At 35.2% G+C, this 19,786-nt stretch overlaps 2 protein-coding genes and 1 long non-coding RNA gene across 3 annotated transcripts in view; 2 read left to right on the forward strand and 1 right to left on the reverse strand.

Moving 5' to 3' along the window:
• Positions 1–12,879, forward strand: part of LOC129800062 (xylulose kinase) — a 14,474-nt gene extending 1,595 nt beyond the window's left edge. The window contains exons 2-3 of the mRNA XM_055844436.1: positions 3,451–4,400; positions 11,984–12,879. Coding sequence (XP_055700411.1) covers positions 3,451–4,400; positions 11,984–12,644 — 1,611 coding nt within the window. The 3' untranslated portion in view covers positions 12,645–12,879. The remainder of the gene's footprint in view (positions 1–3,450; positions 4,401–11,983) is intronic.
• On the forward strand, positions 6,016–8,984 carry LOC129800082 (uncharacterized). The gene is made up of 3 exons (XR_008751579.1): positions 6,016–8,264; positions 8,452–8,591; positions 8,889–8,984. It is a non-coding gene; the product is annotated as an uncharacterized LOC129800082 (long non-coding RNA).
• Positions 12,880–13,023: 144 nt separating the features above from the next.
• LOC129800055 (ribosome-releasing factor 2, mitochondrial) lies at positions 13,024–19,304 on the reverse strand. The gene is made up of 4 exons (XM_055844424.1): positions 18,555–19,304; positions 17,907–18,496; positions 13,915–14,172; positions 13,024–13,849 (listed from the first exon to the last, which is right to left on the reverse strand). Exons 1-4 carry the CDS (start codon positions 19,144–19,146, stop codon positions 13,067–13,069), a joined length of 2,223 nt encoding a protein of 740 aa, XP_055700399.1. The 5' UTR covers positions 19,147–19,304; the 3' UTR covers positions 13,024–13,066.
• Positions 19,305–19,786: the final 482 nt, after the last annotated feature.

Genomic DNA, 19,786 nt, shown 5'->3' on the forward strand with positions numbered 1-19,786 from the left:
CCCATATGAGCAACAATTTCGTTCCAAAAATTACCTCGTCCACGGACATCGAAAATTTTTGGAACAAATATGTTACAGATGTAGGAATAATACCATTATAAAAAATATGTACCAATTTGTTCCTGACAGTGGAAACAAAACAGCCGAGTGAAACAAATTCTATTCCAACTTTCAGGAACAAATTTGTATAAAACGAAATCAACTCAAATTAGTAGACATTCCATCATATCAAAACGGTTCCAAAAGAAAACTAACAAAATTGTAACTATATTTCGTAACAAAACTGTAATGCAAAGAAAACTTTTTGGAAAAGCAAATATCTTCTCTAGGTCCAAATTGATTCCAAAAAAAATTTGTTCCAAGGAAAACTTGTTCCAATATTTAGTCAGTGTCCAAAAGTTTTTACCGAGAACACCATTGCATTATATAAGGTAAAGGTCCTGTAGTCGGCCGGTTCCACAACTCGACCAGTGGAACTATTTAACCATTTTTAAACGTTTTATAGTCAAATCCTATGAAATTTTCACTGATTTGTATTACATAATAATATGAGACGCTCAGAACAAGAGTGGTCTCCTTTGTATGCATTTCCCTATTAAAACGGTCCACTTTTGCTCTGAGTGTCTCATATAATAGACATTATAATACTAAACCGGTTAGGCCATATCAGGGCAGGTTCTACATGTTTGAGACGCACGTTTGATTAATTATTCTTTGATTATTTAAATAAATGTGACAAAAACACCTAGAAAACACAGTGAAGTAGAAATGTTTCATGTCCAAAACACTGTGTTTCCTTATAGCTCCGGCACACCTTTTAGATCAGGAAAATTTCATGAAGTCAAAATTCGAATCCCTTTCTTTCCTATACGCTTTGCATAGGTTTATTTCATTCCTTCGAACTCTTCTTCTTCTTTTAAACATCACAGCAAATTCAATTTAGCTCAATCGAATATGTGAGAAAGACAGGGATACGAATTTCGACTTCATGAAATTTTCCTGATCTAAAAGGCGTGCCGGAGCCAATACTTTTCTAATTCATAAAATGAGGTTAGATCAAACGTCAAGTCATTCCGAATAATTTTTTGTATTTATCGAATATTTTTCAAGACAAATAGGACGAGTTAAATCCAATCCAATTCGATACGAGGGATCGTATTGGATTTGCCGTTTACATTGACAAATTCAAAATAAATCTCAGTCTAATACGACGATTAATTAATGATGTTACTATGATACAAATAAATAAATTATTCTGTCATTTTGCTAACTTTGCAGTAAAAATAATTTTTAAAATATCATAGAAAAAAAGCATTAAAAATATTAAATTTGTTCAATGTAAATAAAATATTTGAAAACAGAAAGAAACTTTCGTCAAAAATATGCACAATTTAGGAAACAAGCAGAAAGGTATTTGGAAAAGACGAAATTTGATACCAAAATGGAAATAACCTCTATAAGTTTTTTTTTATATAAACTTTCCGGACTCAAAGCAAAATAATTCGACTTATTAAAACTGTAAAAAATAATAATAATAAATATCACTGGATAAAAAAATTAAAAAAAAATCATCGTATTTTCTATTGTAAATTGAAAAATATAATATTTCTAGAAATAGATTTTGTGATTTTACACTTCCTAAAATATCGTTCATATTTTGTAGGTTATGTGAAAAGTAATGTAAACTGAACTGTCCTATGTTAAACATAACCTCAACCAGATTAGGGATTCTCTAACTTCCTCAAATATGAACTTGTCAAATATGAACCGGTTAAATTCCAAATGTAAAATTTGAGGTTATGTGAAGAGTTTTGCGTGGAGACTAAATTTAAACCATTTTTCTCTGATGTTTCCTTAATATTATCATATTATATTAACTTCTATAACAAATTCCATTTATTAACAATAAAAAAAGTAGTATTTCTTAATTTATAATGCATTTTATATGAATTCAGTTACTTAATAAACTTGGCTGTATTTTGAATTAAAAAAAATGTTAGACTATCTCTGAAAATGAGTTTTTATTTGTTTTAACTGAGACCTAGAATTGATCAATTCAAAATGCAAGTGAACCGATCACTTATATTACAGTTTATCGATTTTCGAGGTTAAGTCAATTATAACCTCACATTTGTTAAGAGAGTTTTTACCAAGCACCCAGACAGCTAAAACTAGTGCTGGACTAAAATTTTATTAATTTAACTTCACTATACAAGTTTAACATAACCTGACTTGACACGTCAGAAAATTTTCTAGACTGAATTGAATTATAAGCTTATGCCTTTAATTTTATTTGGATGACATATATCTTCCTCGCTTATCAATATACAATTTTAGTATTACCGCGTAGTATTCCCTTATCTAATTATTGTTTTTTTTTTTTTTTAATTGTTTCTCTTTAATAAAATAAATATTTATATATCTAAAATTGCAGTGTACCATTCAATTTAAAAAGAAAAATATTACAGTGCCCGCTCTGTAATCCGGATCGGCGTAGTCCGGACGAGTTCTCGACGGTTACATAAAAAATAATTTTGAGGTTATGTATGCATGTCTGTTCACCAATGAAAATGAATTATCTTGTGAAGTTTTTGTTTAATATATGAAGTATAATAGCATAGAATTCTCTAATTATATCTTTTAATCTTTTTTTTAACGTTTATACTAATATTCTACAAAAAAATCTTGTATTATATTTTCGAAACGTTGAACAAATTCAAAAAATCCATCCGGATTACGAAGCGGACATCTGTCATATTTTGTCTCCCAATCATTCGAATTACAAAGCGGGCACTGTACTTTGAGTTAACTTCAGTCTATAGTCAGCACTTCGGCGAATAATTGTACAATAATTACGGTAGATGGCGATATGAGACGCCAAGGATATGAAAACTTAACGAAAAAGTTACTCCTACAAGTCCATATTCTAGACTAGAGCTATTTTATACTTAATTTTAGTTATAAAGTATTAAAAAAGATAAACAATTTCCGATACTAGCGCTATTACTGACAAATTATAAAGCTTTCTCACCCTCAGGTAAAATTTGTTTAAACCTTTTACATTGAAACTAAGTTTGGAGTGATTATTTCATAAATTTTACATATCTCACCAAACAAAACAATTAATCCAAATATTAATCCAAGTGTAAAAATTTTCTACGCATGTTTATTAATTTCCCAAATGTTGAATATTGGACATCTGTGCGTACTGGCTAATTTTCTCCATTCACTTTGTTGTGAATTTGGTGTAAATTATTTCCCACACAAGCGACTTTACCTTGTTTGCATTTTTTTCCGCTTGCGCGCGTAATCTTTCCATCTCTCTGCCATGGAAAATCTCGATCGCATGCTTCTTTCTGTCCCCTGTAACCTTTCTGCCCAGTCCATGACGCAGCTGATCGAATGTTTACATTTGATGGATTTTTCTCTCTCTCAATCGACTGGCTGCAGCTCAAGGCGGTGCAGTTGTCCAATACATTGGAAGTTCTGGCACAGGCAGAAGTTAAATTCGACAGTGATCTGCAGGGTTTCCGAACTTTTGGTGGGGTCAATGCCGGCACGAAGAAACAAGAGTTTTTTGTGCAGCCTGTTATGTGGGTAAAGGCTTTGGATATGGTGTTGGATAGATTGGTGGTTCAAGGAGCAGATCTGAGTACTGTTGTGGCGCTCAGTGGAGCTGCCCAACAGCATGGATCGGTGTATTGGTCGAAGCATGGGGTTCAAGTTCTGGGAAATCTCGATCCAGATAAATTCCTCCATATGCAAATTGATGATTCGGCCTTTACGCTCACTCGAACGCCAATTTGGATGGATGGCACCACATCCAAGCAGTGTCATGAGATGGAAGAAGCCATAGGTGGAAAAGATAGAATGGTCCAGTTAACAGGATCAAAATGCTATGAGAGATTCACAGGACCTCAAATCCGAAAGATTTACCAACAGAGACCTGATGTTTACGAACATACTGACCGGATATCTCTAGTCAGTAGTTTTTTAGCATCGATCTTTCTGGGTTCTGTGGCTCCTATTGATTTCTCAGATGGCTCAGGCATGAATCTCTTGGACATTGAGAAAAAAATGTGGTCACAGGAGTGTTTGAACTCCTGCGCACCTGATCTAGAAGATCGATTAGGTGGACTTGTTTCTAGTATAGAAGTCCTTGGAGATGTCTCCCAATTCTTTGTTCAGAGATTCAATTTTAGTGCCAATTGTAAGGTTGTCGCCTTCACGGGAGACAATCCATCAGCACTGACAGGGATGGTCCTGGACAGTGACTGGTTGGTTCTGTCTCTTGGAACTAGTGACACAGTCATGATGACCCTTGAGGAACCACCAAAGTTCGAGGAGGGACATGTTTTCATCCATCCGACAGACAGAAAGAGTTACATGGGAATGCTGTGGTGAGTTATTGAAATTTATTCAATGTTTTCACTTCATTCTCACATTAATTAAACAGCAATTAGGTGGATCATAATTCAGTTAATTGTAAGCTCGAAGAGGCGTCAAAATAGTTGTTACGGTTCCTTGACCATTGATTTATATTAAATAAACGTTGAAGGTGTTGAAATTCTGTGGGGAAAGAGTAGAACCTTCCGAACCCTGGCAACTATCCTCAATTGACTAACGACCGAAGGAAAGTCAAGATTAACACTCCTTTACCAAGAAAACGACCTTATTCTTTTAGAATGTGGATTGATCCGAAATCCCTGAGCAGGAACAAATTTCCTAAAGAACCCGTCCTCAGCTTCCACTCTTGTATTCCTTTTGGGGATTTCAGTTGCGTCTCCGCATTTCTCGATACTCTAAGCATCCCTGTTTCAAAGTTCCAATGACTGATCGAGCGATAACTGAGTTCCCTGTCCTTTCTGCAGAATTCAAACGAAACGAACCTAACTTTCGTTTCTGAGTAGATACGAAAAGGATGCAGATTATTTAAGATTGAAAGCTGGACACTTATAAAGAATCATGAAGATAACCTTCGAAAAACTGGAGCAGACCTTTTATACATCAACCTATGTAGTTCAGACAACTGAGATAGATCTTCAGAAATAGATACAGAATGAATCTGTAGTACCCAAGAAACGCTGTTAATGGTCCCTGATCTTGATAACCTCCACGAAGACAACCTCCTGTCAACATCTTCGCAGCTCGATTTGGACCAAGTTGAGGTCGCGTTTCTAGATCAAATTTGCCAGAAAATTGATATCATATTTGATGCATCCATTACGGTGGTTGTGATCATGTACGATGGACTTGTCGCACTGGAACCGTTGTCTGCAGTTGCAATTTTCACATTTTTTCTACCTTTGAATAAAATACTTGACTAACTTTCCTGCAACGTCCCTTTATGGGACCGGACCTCTCTCACTAGTCTCCTTTAGTCCTTCCGACGCTCCTCCAGCACCTTAGCACCCCACTGGACACTTTAAAAGATACTGTCCACTACTTCCTTTCATCATTTTTTAGGGTGTCCTTTTTTCTTTGTCGCTTCAGACTTACTGAGAATTTTTTCTCTCGACTTTTTGACAGAAGTTGCCTCTGTGGAGAGCAACCTTTTAGAACTGATTTTAGTACTAAATATGCTTCAAAATTAGTAATGAGCCCGTGGACAAAAATATGTTTCTTCTAAATTGTTTTTGTTTATTACGGTAACATCTGTGAACTATCAATTATATATTAGTGTTTTCAAGTGAAACCATGGATTTTATTGCTACAGAATAGCCAGAAGGCGTCGGCTAAGACAACTAACAAATAATTTGTCTGTTCTGCGAAGGGAATTGGAAAAGGAAATTATTCCCATGGAAGTTCTTTCAGATAGGGAATTTTTTAACCTCTTCCGGATGACCAAAGCAATTTGTCGAACTTTTTTCGATCTTTTAATGCCGTACTTGGAAGCCCGGACCAGAGTCACTGGACTTGCGAAAGAGCAGAGAATATTTTGTGCTCTACGATTTTTCGCCGTTGATACAGTACTCATACTCACAGATAGAGGCCATTCAAGTTTCTTTTGGATTTCAGGCTGTTGCAGTATGTCTTTCACAGATATTTGTGTCTGAATTCAGTGTGAATAGTGAATGCTGAATTGATTTTTGGCCAAAGCCAAATCCTTCTACAGATGAAAAACAAGTTCCTTTTTTTGGTTATCACTTCCACGGGTTCCCAAAATCCTTTTTCTATCCTTTATTGGGCCATTTTTCACAAAACTATCCACAAGTCACTGAGCAAATAATGGATGACAAATCTCAGGAAAAAAGTGACACTTCTCACAAAATGAAGCGTAGGGAATCAGATTAGTGACAACTTTCGGCATTTTGTCACTTTTTAGTACTTCTCACTTTCTCACTAAGTTAGAGAATTTACCCCCAGGAGACCTTTTAAGAACTGAATATTTTTGATAGAACACGGGAGTACATACACCGAGAAAAATGGAATTTATTTAAATTGAATATTTTGCATTTAATGTTAAAAATTCTGGGTAAATATTCGAATCAATTGACTTTTCTTTCAATACAAACGAAATAATTTTGATTTTGAAAGTAATCACAATAATTTCAAATATTTTTGCATTCATACGGAGAATAAATAATTTTTCTTTTAACGCGAATGTTTAAATATTTGAAATAAATACCTCAGCTTTTGAATCAAAGATAATATATGGTAAAAATAACAATTATACATTGAAAATGAAAAACTACACATTTATATTAAATGTGCAACGTTGTGTTGTCAAAAATAAGATTTTACTTTTGATTTAAAAGTACTGTTTTATGAAATCAAATGCAACAAGCATTAATTTAATGGGTAAAATTTAATACTGACATTTTTGTATACATCTTAATATTATCTGTATTTATTTCAAATGAAAAAGACTTTTTAAACAATTGTTTCAAAATTTTATTTCAAATGATTTTTTTTCTATCTAAACATTAAATGACCAGGTATTAAATTGAATTGTGAGAAACTTTTCTGTATAAAATATGCATTTCATTTAAATGTAAAAATGAAATAACTTTGAGTAAATATTTGATAGAATGGTTTTTGTCGTTAAATATAAATAACAGTGGTTTTTACATTTACTGCAGTCGTCATAATTTGAAAAATTATTCATTTAAATTAGGGTGAAAATTAAATTCCTTTCATCATAAATATCAATACGTTTTAAGTGAATAACTACTTATTCTAATCGAATACAATATGTAAAAATAATTACATTTTATTATTTAAACTTAAACTTTAACCAAATGAAACAACATGTCATTTGCAACTAATTTCACATTTTCGTAAAAACCCTCTTTTTTGTTTTCTCAATAGTTTGGTCTCTATGGCATCGATCACGCTCAAATTTCAGTATGTTATAGCTGGGCCTTAGAGCTTCGACTAAAAAAAAACGCAAAACTTTCCGGGCTAGAGTCAAATTATTTTTCTTTAAATGGTTATAGCTCCGTTTCTAACTGTCATAATTTGATCAATGAGGGCGTTTTGGTAAACTTTCGTGAAATGCCGATCTCCTTTTAACATCATAAGTTTGTAAAACTACAGCTAGGGGTGCTATAATTAAAAAGAAAACTTTCCAATTTTCTAAGTTAATTAGCTCCGGCTCTATAGCACGGATCGGGCTGAAATTTTGGTAGAGGGAGCGGATTGAGCTAAAAATTCTTCATGAATCTCTCTTAAACATGCCTAAGAAACTTACTTATGTTATAAAGAATAAGGTAAATACCAATTATTAAAGCATTCTTATTGATTAGGTTTTTTAAATTTTCATTTTAAAAAAAATTGAATGAATTTCGCTCTAAATCATCCAAAAATTTAATATTTGGCTGGCGTACACGCACGAACGCAAATGCACGAGGGTCAGTGTATTGTGTTCTTCAAATGCCGTGATTTGCATAAAATAAATAATATTAGTTTCTATATGCATTGATTATAACAATTAATAATTTGAATGAAATTTATATTTATTTAGAATGAAAAACCAATCAAATCTAATACTATTTTTTGAATCAATAGCATAAGTATTTGAAAAAAAGGAAACTACATTCAGATCTATGACTGATTCCATCAGTACGGAAAACATTAAAACGAGTCAGTCTTGAAGAAGCCGCTGAGTTGAAAAGTTGTCACACAAATTATTTCCAATCTATTTGAAAATGAAAAAAAAAACTAAAAAATGGTTACAGTGGATAAGTAAACTTATAAAGTTGCAAAAATCATGAAGTGATCGACAAAGAAATTTGATAAAGTGTTGGAAATCGTTAGATTGGGTAAGTAAAAAAATGTTTGCCAGAAAAGTATTAACCATATTCGTTAAATTAAATTAAATTTATTTCTTCTTTTAAGCTAAAATGGAATGTCACTTTTTATTATTTTATTTAAATTTAAAATTCGTCGTAAGAATTTTTTATTATTTAATACTTTACTAACGATTTGTAATTTTCAATATTTTTCAAGTTCAATCGATCATCCTGATTGCAAGTCATTGTTGATTGGAAACGTCCGTGAGCAGAAGCTGGAAAATTATCACCATATCTGTTTTATCGAACTACTTTTCTTCAAAAATTCCATCTAGGAGAGACCTAAATAGTATCAAGGTAAGAAAATTGATTTTTTTTTGTAGTGCAATAAGAATTACATAATCTGTGAAAGTTAGCATTGATCTTTACAAAGAAATATTGGACCTCGCATAATTTTTTTATTATAAAAATGTTAATTATATCAACTTATTTATGTTGAATATGTATTTTCAATTATCGCTTTGGAAAATATCATACCGGAAAAGTTTTTAATTTCATTTTTGTTTTTATTCTTTCTTTTATCAATCGTGGTAACCGTTGAATCCGTTCACCGGGCAAAGGACAATCATTATCTTTTCCATGGAATTGGAAAAGTGATTCGCAGATAGCAGCAGAACTCAGAGCAAACAGTAAAGGCCGTAAATCTGCAAAACACAACTTAGAAAAGTGAGCGCTGTAATAAAAGCAGACGAGGAGCACTACCACTGATCAAGTAAGTTACATTGAATTATTAAAAATTATTAACCGCCATTGGTGAAAAATAAATACTGTAGCCCTACAATTATTACCTGGAATTATAATTATCACCAGAATAAAAAAACGAAATTCTACTAAAGTTTTGAGAAAACAAGATTCTATAATCAAAATTAAATTTTTTATGATTAACATAAAAGGACATCATATTATACGTATAAGTTTTTTCGAGACTTATTGTTGGGTTCTTTTAAAGATTATGGGATAGGACTATAATTATTTCCACCACTATATTTTCAATAGCTACATATTTCCGCTATTTCAATAGATACCATATAGATTCAGATTTTTAATTCCATTTAATTTTATTTCCTGTCTTTCAGATTTCATTATGTCATCGTTTATTTTTACGGGGCAAAAGACAATCAGTCTTTTGAAGTATCTTATTTCTTCTGAATCTGGTAAACACAATTGGAAGAACGCAGAAGAGCATACAACCAGGAGCTGAGAAGAAGACTTCACGAAACAACTAGAAAGTCGTGCATTGGAACAAACTATGACCCTCTAACCAGATTGCATTTAATTTTACCCATGAAGGCAAAAACACCCCATAGAAATTAATGTAATACAATTTTATTGTGAATACACATTATTTATGTCAAATAAATTTATTTTTGAAATCATAGCAAGAGTTTTTTAAATATACCCTGGTACTGTTATATCTACCCGAGAATATTATTTGATTTAATGTGGAGGAATATCAAAGCAAACATATTTGCCATTGAATCTATGGTAAAGAACATTTAAATATACCAAGGAAATTTTTAATTTTACCCATTGTGTATTTAAATTAATGGTAAATCGTGGTTAAAACAAATATTTCTACTATTGAAACTATGGTAGTGTTACCCAGAAATTTTTGATTCTACCCATGAAAGTGTTTAAAATCCACTTTAGAAATAAAGTGCAAATGTATTTGATTTAAAAGACATGTTTTCTTTTCAAATACAGTGCCATTCAAAATAAATACAAATATATTTGTTGTGGCTATAATTACTGCCTTTCAGATCAAATGTAAAAATATTTGAAGTAAAAGTCGTCTGTATTCAAATCAAATAAAACATTAGAAACAAATGTATTTTACCATTGGCTGACGAAAAAAATATATTTTTTTGATTTTACCCAGAAAAACATTAATACTATCCATAAAATTTTTCTCGGTGTATTCCCTGCTTCAAAGAGCTCATTGACCTCCATCTTCACAATGTTATCAGGACTTACCGTGGATCCAATGTATTTGAAGTTTTTGACGACGTCAAAGTTCCAAGAATCGAAAGCACTTGCCCTAAATCACTGAATTTATACAGAAAATTATACAATTCTCACGGTCCCAGAAAAGGTTTACACCAGCGACTAAACATCCTTTTTAATTCCTCTCCACTTTTTAATATCAATTTTAGTCTGTTCTATTACCCATTAATTATATTCGACATTATTTCTGGATTGTTCCTTATCTATCACGAAGGGAAAAGGGTGATTGTGCGATCACGAAGATAAGAAAAACTAGGTGAAATGCACAGAAATGTGTCACAACAACGTCCTTATACCCCAACTTACTTACTTAACTGGCCACTTACGTCCCTTTAAGAGACAAGGCCTCCTGCACAGCACCTCACCATTCCAACTCTAGGGTTTTGAGGACATCATCCACTATGTTTTTCTATCTCATCCGGGGACGCTCGGCAGCTCAGTCTTCTCACTCGAATGGAGGCCACAATGTCAGCCTCTCCATAAAGCTCCTTCAGTTCGGTGTTCATCCTTATTCGGAATTCCCCTTTAGTTTTCTCATAGAGAGGCCCGTAGATTCGTCATAGGATCCGTCTCTCAAAGATCAGCAGCTTTCTCTCTTCTGTGCGGGTCAACGATACTGTTTCCAGACCATACGTGAAACTATCAGACGACTATCAGTGACTTTCCACAACTGCGTAAAGTACATCTGTGGTCTCGGCCCTCGTGACCACATCTCGGCGCACCGCAATATTCTAGTGGACTGTGATCTCCTTTCACTCCTTCGTATGAGAGCGGTTACTTTTCTTTTCCGGCTGATTATGTCTGGGAGGCCGCGATACTTAGCCACACTCTTGATTCCTGGAGCCTCGGCCTGAGTGCGTGGACTTCTGGTCCCGAGAGCTCACTCGAACCAGTATTCGCGAACGCTTTTTATTGATGGGGTTGTTCTTTACAACTCTCTCCCTGTGAGTGCTAGAATCTCACAGGATGGCATTGCAAGGCACTATCAGTCTGGGTCAGATGGGAGTTAGGAACATTCTTATTCTTTTTTTTCTTTCTCTTTTTATGCTATTTTTTTTGTACTTTTCCTTTTTTCTTTTCTCTTTTGCACATTCTTCATTTTATGTAATAAGAATGTAATTTTGCTCTTTTCACTCTTTTTTTCTTTTCTTTTTTATTAAACAATGTAAGAGGGGCGGACCCTATATGTTTGAGAGAAATAAATATCAATATCAATAATACGGTATGTCTGGCTTCAGTATGATTCTGTATACTTTGATCTTTGTTAACTGCGAGACGTTCCTTGATCGAAATATCGACTAGGGTGCAAAGTAACTTCTACTTCCGCTGCGAGTCTCTCGTTAACCTCTATTCCGACTTCATTACCTGTTGTCAGTACCGATCCGAGGTATTTGAAGCCCTTGCTTGCATAAACCCCAACATTTTCTTGATATTTCAGTGAGGAAATATTGTACGGTCAATTTTCTAACTTCTAATGATCATCGTCACGTTTACTTTTGACACTTTTGACATTTAGTACTTCTCACTGCAATGTGAAGTTAGCTATGCAACTCTATATAATTCTCAGAGATGGCGCCTCTTCTTCGTTAAGTTTCACTTTTGAATTACCTACCGTTGCACCTTCATTTCTCATAAGCTAAATTCGAAGGACATAGCCTTCCTAGTTTACTCAAATGCCCAAATAGTTTCAGAAACGGTTCCCTCGTAAGGGACAAATTCAAGCACGCTGAAGGGAACAACAGCTGGGACTACTTCAGTGAACTCCTCGATTCGATGCCTCGGGGCAATTTTGGCAACATGGCGTTGCACTTTGTGAACCAAGAAATCATTCCAAATGTCAAGGGAACGCTACGATGGAACAAAGATTCCTCGTCGAGCAATCCCGAAGCTGCCAAAGGGGTCAGCAAGTTCTCATCTCCTCAGACAGAGATTAGGGCTCTGATTGAGGGTCAGATGTTGCATAGGAGAGCCATTGCCAGTGACATGGGTTTCCTGTTTGGGGAAAACACTCGAATTCTGGCAACTGGAGGAGCGTCAGCCAATAAATCCATCCTGCAGGTGATGGCTGATGTCTTCAATGCTCCGGTTTATGTTCAATCGGCAACTGAAGCTGCTCTCCTGGGAGCAGCCTATCGTGCCAAATATGCCATGTATCTTGCCGATGAGGAGACTCAGAAACTCGATCCTGAAGACATTGAGAGCTACTACAACTTCTTCCATCGCCTACTTCCGCATCATGTGCAGTGCGTCTGCGAGCCATCAAGGGACAGTCATGAGATCTATACAAAAATGCTCACGAGATGGCGTGAGATGATCACAGTTCTCATGACTCAGCAACAGGAGTAGGGAAGGATCGAAAGGATTCCGTAGATGAAATTCGTAGTACTAATTTTTTGTAAGCTTTGTCGATGTTGGCATTCAAGAAAGCTTTACAATGCTCTGCATTTAACTTAACATTTGCAACAGAAAAGAAACCATGGGATATTTTTTTTGTAAAAGGATAGATATTGTTTTATACTCAAGACTTAACTCGTTTCTATTTTATGTGCTTGTTGTACAATAAAATTATTTATTAATTTTACAATGTGTTCTATTTCTCGTTTCCTGAACTCCTTGTAAGAAAACATCATTGACGTTTTGAGCTGTCAAATTTTACGTCAAACTGACGTTAGACGTCAAATTTGAATTTTCAAAATTAACGACAAAGTAAAACGGTCATAAATTCATTTTCTATTTCTTTTATTGAACTTTCTCAAATTATTTGCTATCTACATGAGTCCTTGGGCAGTTTTAATGGCAATCTCCTGGTCCTGGGATGTCATTGGGGCATAGTGACTGTATTCCATGAAGAATGTCGCTCTGCCAGATGTCAGGATCCTCAGGGAACTTGAGTAATTGGACAATTCAGCAAGAGGGGCATGAACCTTCAATTGCTTATTGAACTCTCCCTTTGGACACATGTCCAGGATTGTAGCACGTCTCCTGCTCAAATCCGGAACGATAAGAGGCATTAGGTCTCCCGGAGCGATAATTTCCAGGGACATTATGGGCTCAAGAAGCCGACAGCCAGCTTCCCTGAGGATCTTCTGGACACACTGAGCCGCTGTGGCGATTATGAAGGAATCGACAGCTCCTGGTCCAATACTAATATCATGGAGAACGGCATAAGTGTCCACAACTGATCCCCCGAGTTTCGGTCCCCTTTCCAGCCCCGCCAAAATGCCCTTTTTCACCAAGGACAAGTGCCTCGGACGCAAGGAAGTCAATCCTTCGCCTGCGTCTTTGCTCGTGTCCACAATAAATTTCTCCTTCTGTCCCTGACGCAGAGACAACTCAATTGACATCCTTTGTCTACTCCCAGCAATATCCTTCTCCACCTGCAGAGAATCCCTGGCCTGATCAACATCCAGAGATTCTCTGTAGGCTATCTGCAAAGGTCCCAACATCGCATCCACTTTGTACTCTGAGAGAATTCTAGATTTCACAATGTCCAGATGGAGTTCCCCCATTCCCCCAAGAACTGTCTGAAAAGTTGTCTCATCGTACCGAACCTGATGACCAGGAACAATCCATGAATCTCCCCTGAAAACCTTTACCAAAGTTCAATGGAACCTACCTTGAGACTGGGATCTTCCCTCTGGAGCTGCATCAGAGCCAGGTCGAGATTTTTCTGCTGGGACAAGGAGGGAGGCTCCACAGAGCAGAAGTAGACAGCGTCGGGGATTTTTGTCTCAACGGAAAATAAACCAGCTGCGTTTGAGGGAGTATCAGAAGGTAAGTCATCCTCGCTTTGAGGAAGTGCTTTTGGGAACTTTTTCTGAAGTTTCTTAAGAACAGCCGAGCTGCCAACCAACAGATCTCCAGTCTTTGTTGTCTGGAAAATATTATAAGAAAGCCTATCTTTCTATTCGACTTAACCTTTAAGGACAATTGGGTCACCGGTGACCCAAAAATAAAATTTATCCTACGGCCATACAAAGTTGTTGTTTGCTCCAAAGAGTGAGAAAATACGGAAAACACGATTTTTTCTAACCCTCAATTTTTGATCTAGACACCCCTAAAGGGTTAAAATAATTTTGTTTTAGGTATTTGTTTCCGATTTTGATCATCATGAGCGAAATGAAAGAGTAATTGCGTTCTTAACAACCTTGCTGAACATGCAAAGTTCGTGCGTAAACTGCTACCGGGGCGCTCAAAACTGCAATCAGCAAGGTTAAATAAAACATAACCTTGCAAACTTAACCTAGCTAACTACCAAACTAACCTTAATGAAACTTGAATTTCTCCCATTCAAAAACCTGCAATCTGCAATACTTTTCTAAGAAAATTTTATTAGCAATAATAATTTTAAAGGCTCTGAATCTGAAGTTTCAATTTTGAGGTTAGATTTTTCCATCTCGTACAATTTAGAGAACTTTTAAATCTCAGTTTTTCGTATAGTTAAATTGTTGATAAAAAAATGTTGTAAAACAAGAAGCAACAGGATAGCTTTTTAACGATGCTGGCGCTTAACTTTTGAGATTGTAAATTTAAAACCGTTAAAATGTACACTAGAATTTTAGGTTATGTAACGCATAACCTTGCAGAACTTAATAATAAAATTCGAAACTTAAATGAAACTTGTAGTTTTCCTCATTCAAAACCCTCATATGCCTATTTTATGAAATTTAATTTTGAATGCTCTGAAAATTTTTCAGGTTAAAATTTTCAGTCTCTTATAATTTAAAGAGGTTTTAAATCGGATTTGAATTGTTGATCAAAAATGTTCCGAATCATTTAGTAACAGGAAAGTCTTTTCCAATGCTGATTCCTAGTTTTTCCGAAAATTCCATCAAAACGTTTTATAAAACATAACCTCGAAGAATTACAATACGAAATTTTAAACTTAAAAAAAAAAACCAAAAAGAACTTGAAATTTTCATTCAAAAAACTAATCCTTTCCTTATAAAATTTAATTAGAAATATAATTTTATGGTCAGTAATTTTTTGAGGTTAGAATTTTGTCCTCTTGCAATTTAAAGAACTTGGTAAACGATTTTTTTCGTAGTTAAATTATTTATCAAAAATGTTCTGTATTAAGCAGTAACAGAATAGCTTTGTCTCGATGCTGGAGCCACTCTTGACACTCTAAATTAACGGTTAAAATTTGAAGAATTTAAGGTTATGTAAAACATAATCTTGTAGAATTAAAATACGAAGTTTGAAACTTTAAAGAAATTTGATTTTTTTTTTCATTCAAAAATCTATAATCCTTATAAAATTTAATTAGAAATATAATTTTATGGTCAGTAATTTTTTGAGGTTATAAATTTGTCCTTTTACAATTTAAAGAACTTGGTAAACGGATTTTTTCGTAGTTCAGTTGTTTATCAAACAAAAACGTTCTGTGTTAAGCAGTAACAGGAAACAGGATAGCTTTGTGGTTAGAATTTGAAACTGTAAATTAAAAACGGATAAAATTGGAAGAATTTAAGGTTATGTAAAACACAACCTTGCAGAACTATAATACGGACTTCTAACTAAACTTTAATAAGGCTTGAATTTTATTTCATTCTATAAAACCTGCAATCCTTGCCTTACAAAATTTAATTAAAATTTATTTATTTAATTTAAATTTGATTGAAATTTTTTGAGGTTACAATTTTGTTCTCTTGCAATTTAAAGAACTTTTAAAACATTTTTTTTTAGTTAGATTGATGAACAAAATTGCCGGAAATTTTGAGCTTCAGTCGCATCGCACAAAATCATCTGCATATATGCATGATTTGTAAAGTTGTATCCAAATAACCTAAAATTTTTCAAAGTATACTTTTTTGCAAAATAAAGAATAATACTCAGTAAAAAAAATTGTTTTAAGCCTTATAAGGACTATAAAGAAGAAAAATTACCGGAAAAATTACCAAAAACTTATAATAGAGAATAAGTGATAGATTTGCGTAATGTTAAAGGAAAAGTGTAAGCTTATGTGAAGATTAACCTTAAAAATTTCCAATATCTTGCGTGATAGTGTCTTTTAGTCTTCTAGAGGTATTTTTGTTCACTAATTGAGGAGCACAGAGCAAAAAAACTCTATTTTAATAGGGAAATGCATAAGACTTAGAATTTTTTTGCTCCGATCGCCTCAATTGAATGACGATAAGAAAATAAATCTGCTCAAAATATCTTTAATTTAATTTAAAATGAATTAAATTCTAAATCCTAACATATTGGTCTATAAATAACATAACCTATAACTTTCCGAAAAAAAACTTATGCATATTTTTGTTAAATAAGAATTCCGAGAGAACGACAAAAAGTCGGAGGTAATGGTGATTTCCCGACAATCTGTGAAATGCACTCTACATGTTAGTGGAGACTCATTGACACAGGTGGAGAAGTTCAAGTATCTCGGGGTGTTATTCACGAGTGATGGTAGGATGGAGGCAGAACTCTCGTCGCGAATCGGTCAGGCTTCTGCAGTAATGAGGGAGCTTGGCAGAAGCGTGTTGAGGAAGGTCGAGCTTAGTCGATCGGCTAAATTATCGGTTTTCAAAGCTGTGTTCATTCCTATTCTCACCTATGGTCATGAGATTTGGGTAATGACCGAAAGGGTAAGATCGCGAGTACAAGCTGCCGAGATGAGGTACCTTCGAGCGGTTAAGGGAATCACTCGTAGAGATCGAGTGAGGAATGTGGCCGTTCGTGAGGAACTAAGAGTCGAGGAGCTGCTTCTTCGGGTTGAGAGATCACAACTTCGATGGTATGGACATGTTCAACGCATGAATGAAGAAAGATTCCCCAGAAAAGCTATGCAAGCCATTGTGAGGAGACCTCGGCCTCGAGGCAGACCTAGGACAAGGTGGCTGAATCAAATTCAGAATCTTGCCTTGGAACGCCTCGGGATCGAACTCGAACATCTTCCTGAAGTGGCGGAGGACCGACAGGCGTGGGCTGCTAGATTGGATGTCATGGGCCCGCGACCCCAATAGGGATAAGCGGTTGAAAATGAATGAATGAAAGAATTCCGAGATCTTTTAAAAACTAGCCTCAAAATCTTCAGAATTTCTAACCTATAAATTTCAAATATATTATTCCAAGTGCTGCAATCTTGTTCGACATTTGAGTAGCATTTTCCACGTTTTTGAGGTTAGACTTTTAGCCAAGTTATTCATGCGTTTTTATTAAAAAGAATGGCAATTGCTTAGCTAAAGTAGTAATAAAAATGAAACCGGGACAATTTACTTTTGATAAATTTTACTCTTTGTTTTTAGGTTAGTCTGTATAACCTCACATTTTACAATAAACTTCAATTCAATTTTTCTCAAAATCTCGTCGGGACAAGACCTTTTATTTCCGTCGTCATAAATAAAGAAGCTCGTAAAAATTAAACAGAAAAGAGCCATTTTAATTTTTTTCATGGATTTTCCGTTTTTTAACCATAATACGAGTCAGGGATATCCGAGAGGCGACTTTAACATATCAATGGAAAGGCCTTGAATTCACCTAAAACTCACTACAATTTTATCTCGATTCAAGATTTAGAGACCGAGATACAGCAGAAATAAAATTTAGGACCCTTTCCAAAATGGCGGTAAATTAAAGGAAAAATAATAACCTTCAAATCCTTACCTTCAATCCCGCACAAATACCAATATCTCCTGAGGAAACCTCCTCGATTTCTCTGTACTCATTGGCCAGAGGTTCATAAATCTTCTGGGCTACTTCTGAGCCTCCTCTTCCCGTTGTAACCTTCCCGTTCCTCTTCAAACTTCCGCTGAGAACCCGAAAGAGAGTCAATGGGCCCCTTTGTTTGTCGTGCATGATCTTAAAGACCCTCGCAATAAAATCCCCCTCAAAAGGAGCCAGTTCCTTGTACCTTTCACAGGGATTGGGAAAATAGCTAACAACGGCGTCCAGAAGAGTCTGAACTCCGGTATTTTTGTATGCCGATCCCATGAGAACTGGGACAATTTTCCGGCTGATTGTCGCTCTCCGGATGGCGTTCTGGACAGTTTCTGGGTCAATGTCTGAGAGAGAGTCCCGGGAGATGACAATCTCTGCAAGATCATCATCCAATCCCGACAGACAGTCGATCAATTCTGCCCTTTTGGCTTCACACTCCTCAGAAAGATGCTCAGGAAGTGAAGAGATTTTGTAGCTAAGCCCTTCATTCTTGGCATTCCAAGTGAGCAATTTCCTCCTCACAACATCCACAATTCCTGGTCAGGAAAAGCAATCCCTGAAATGCTGAAAATCCCCAGAAAACAAATCACTTACCTGCTAATTCCTTTTTCCCTTTTATTGGAATTTGCAGAGGAACAGGAACAACTTTCAGATTCTTTTTGAGATCTTCCAGGCACCCCAAGAAATCAGCATCGTCCCTGTCCATTTTATTCACAAACACAATCCTAGGGAGACTATACCGATCAGCCTGACTCCAGACAGTCAATGTCTGAGCCTCCACTCCTGCCGAAGCGTCCAGGATCACAACTGCAGCATCCACAGCTCCGAGGCTCAATTCCACTTCCATTGTGAAGTCTATGTGGCCAGGAGTGTCTATGAGATTGATCTTGGCCTGATCCCAAGGGAAAGTAACAGCAGCACTGCAAATTGTAATCCCTCTTTCGCGTTCCTGATCCAAGAAATCCGTTACAGTGTTCCCATGATGAACTTCCCCAAGTGTCCTGGTCTTCCCAGAATAGAAGAGCATTCGCTCAGTTGTTGTGGTCTTTCCGGCATCGATATGAGCGAGAATCCCGATATTCCTGGTCTTTGAAACAGGGTTTTCCTTGGAAAAATGCCTTCGAGGACCGATTCTCAACAAGTGTTTGAATTTGCTAAGAATTCGCGGTGAAATACTCAAGGACATTTTGGAATTACACACAAATCTCACTCTCGAGAACCTAAACTAAAAGTTTATAAACTTATTTTTGGGATAACCATGCTAAAACCTAGTTTAAAAAGCGATTTTATTCAAGCAATTTTCGAAGAGAAAACCAAAACAAAGTGCCATAACCTCACTATTTTGAAACCGGTTCAGTTTCCCGGCTGATCAAACCTTTCTATTTTAAAACTGATTAAAATACATTCGCGTATGGCATATTTGTTATCACTTTGATTCACCAATAAATTATTGTTAAAAATTTAAAATTATTAATAGTTTTATAATAAATATATGAAATGTAGACTAATTGGTCAAAAAGCTTGGAAGCTAGCTTGGAAAACTCACATATCTTGTGCAGAAAATAATTATGTATAATCTCTCCATATTTCGAAGTTGGCTCCATATGCAAATTAATAGGGTAGGATAACCTGATTCAGAATCTGCTTCTGGGGTGCTCCAAATAGATTTTTTTTTAATTTATCAATATAAATGGATTTTCCATTTATCTGGAGCGCAAAGAAAAAAATCAAAAGATTATTTACAAAGAAATAAAAGAAATAGTAATTGTGTTTAATATTAGAAGAAAATTTGTATTCCCATTAGGACCTATAAAATTCCCATTTGA

Source organism: Phlebotomus papatasi, chromosome 1, assembly GCF_024763615.1.
Source record: "Phlebotomus papatasi isolate M1 chromosome 1, Ppap_2.1, whole genome shotgun sequence".
NCBI classification, from domain to species: Eukaryota; Metazoa; Arthropoda; class Insecta; order Diptera; family Psychodidae; genus Phlebotomus; species Phlebotomus papatasi.

Coding starts and splice junctions, on each gene's coding strand:
- LOC129800055 (XM_055844424.1), bottom strand. CDS start 19,146: ATGTCCTTGAGTATTTCACCGCGAATTCTTAGCAAATTCAAACACTTG. Junction 18,497..18,554: donor AGGGAAAAAGGAATTAGCAG/GTAAGTGATTTG, acceptor TTTCCTGACCAG/GAATTGTGGATGTTGTGAGG. Junction 13,850..13,914: donor GGGAAGATCCCAGTCTCAAG/GTAGGTTCCATT, acceptor CCTGGTCATCAG/GTTCGGTACGATGAGACAAC.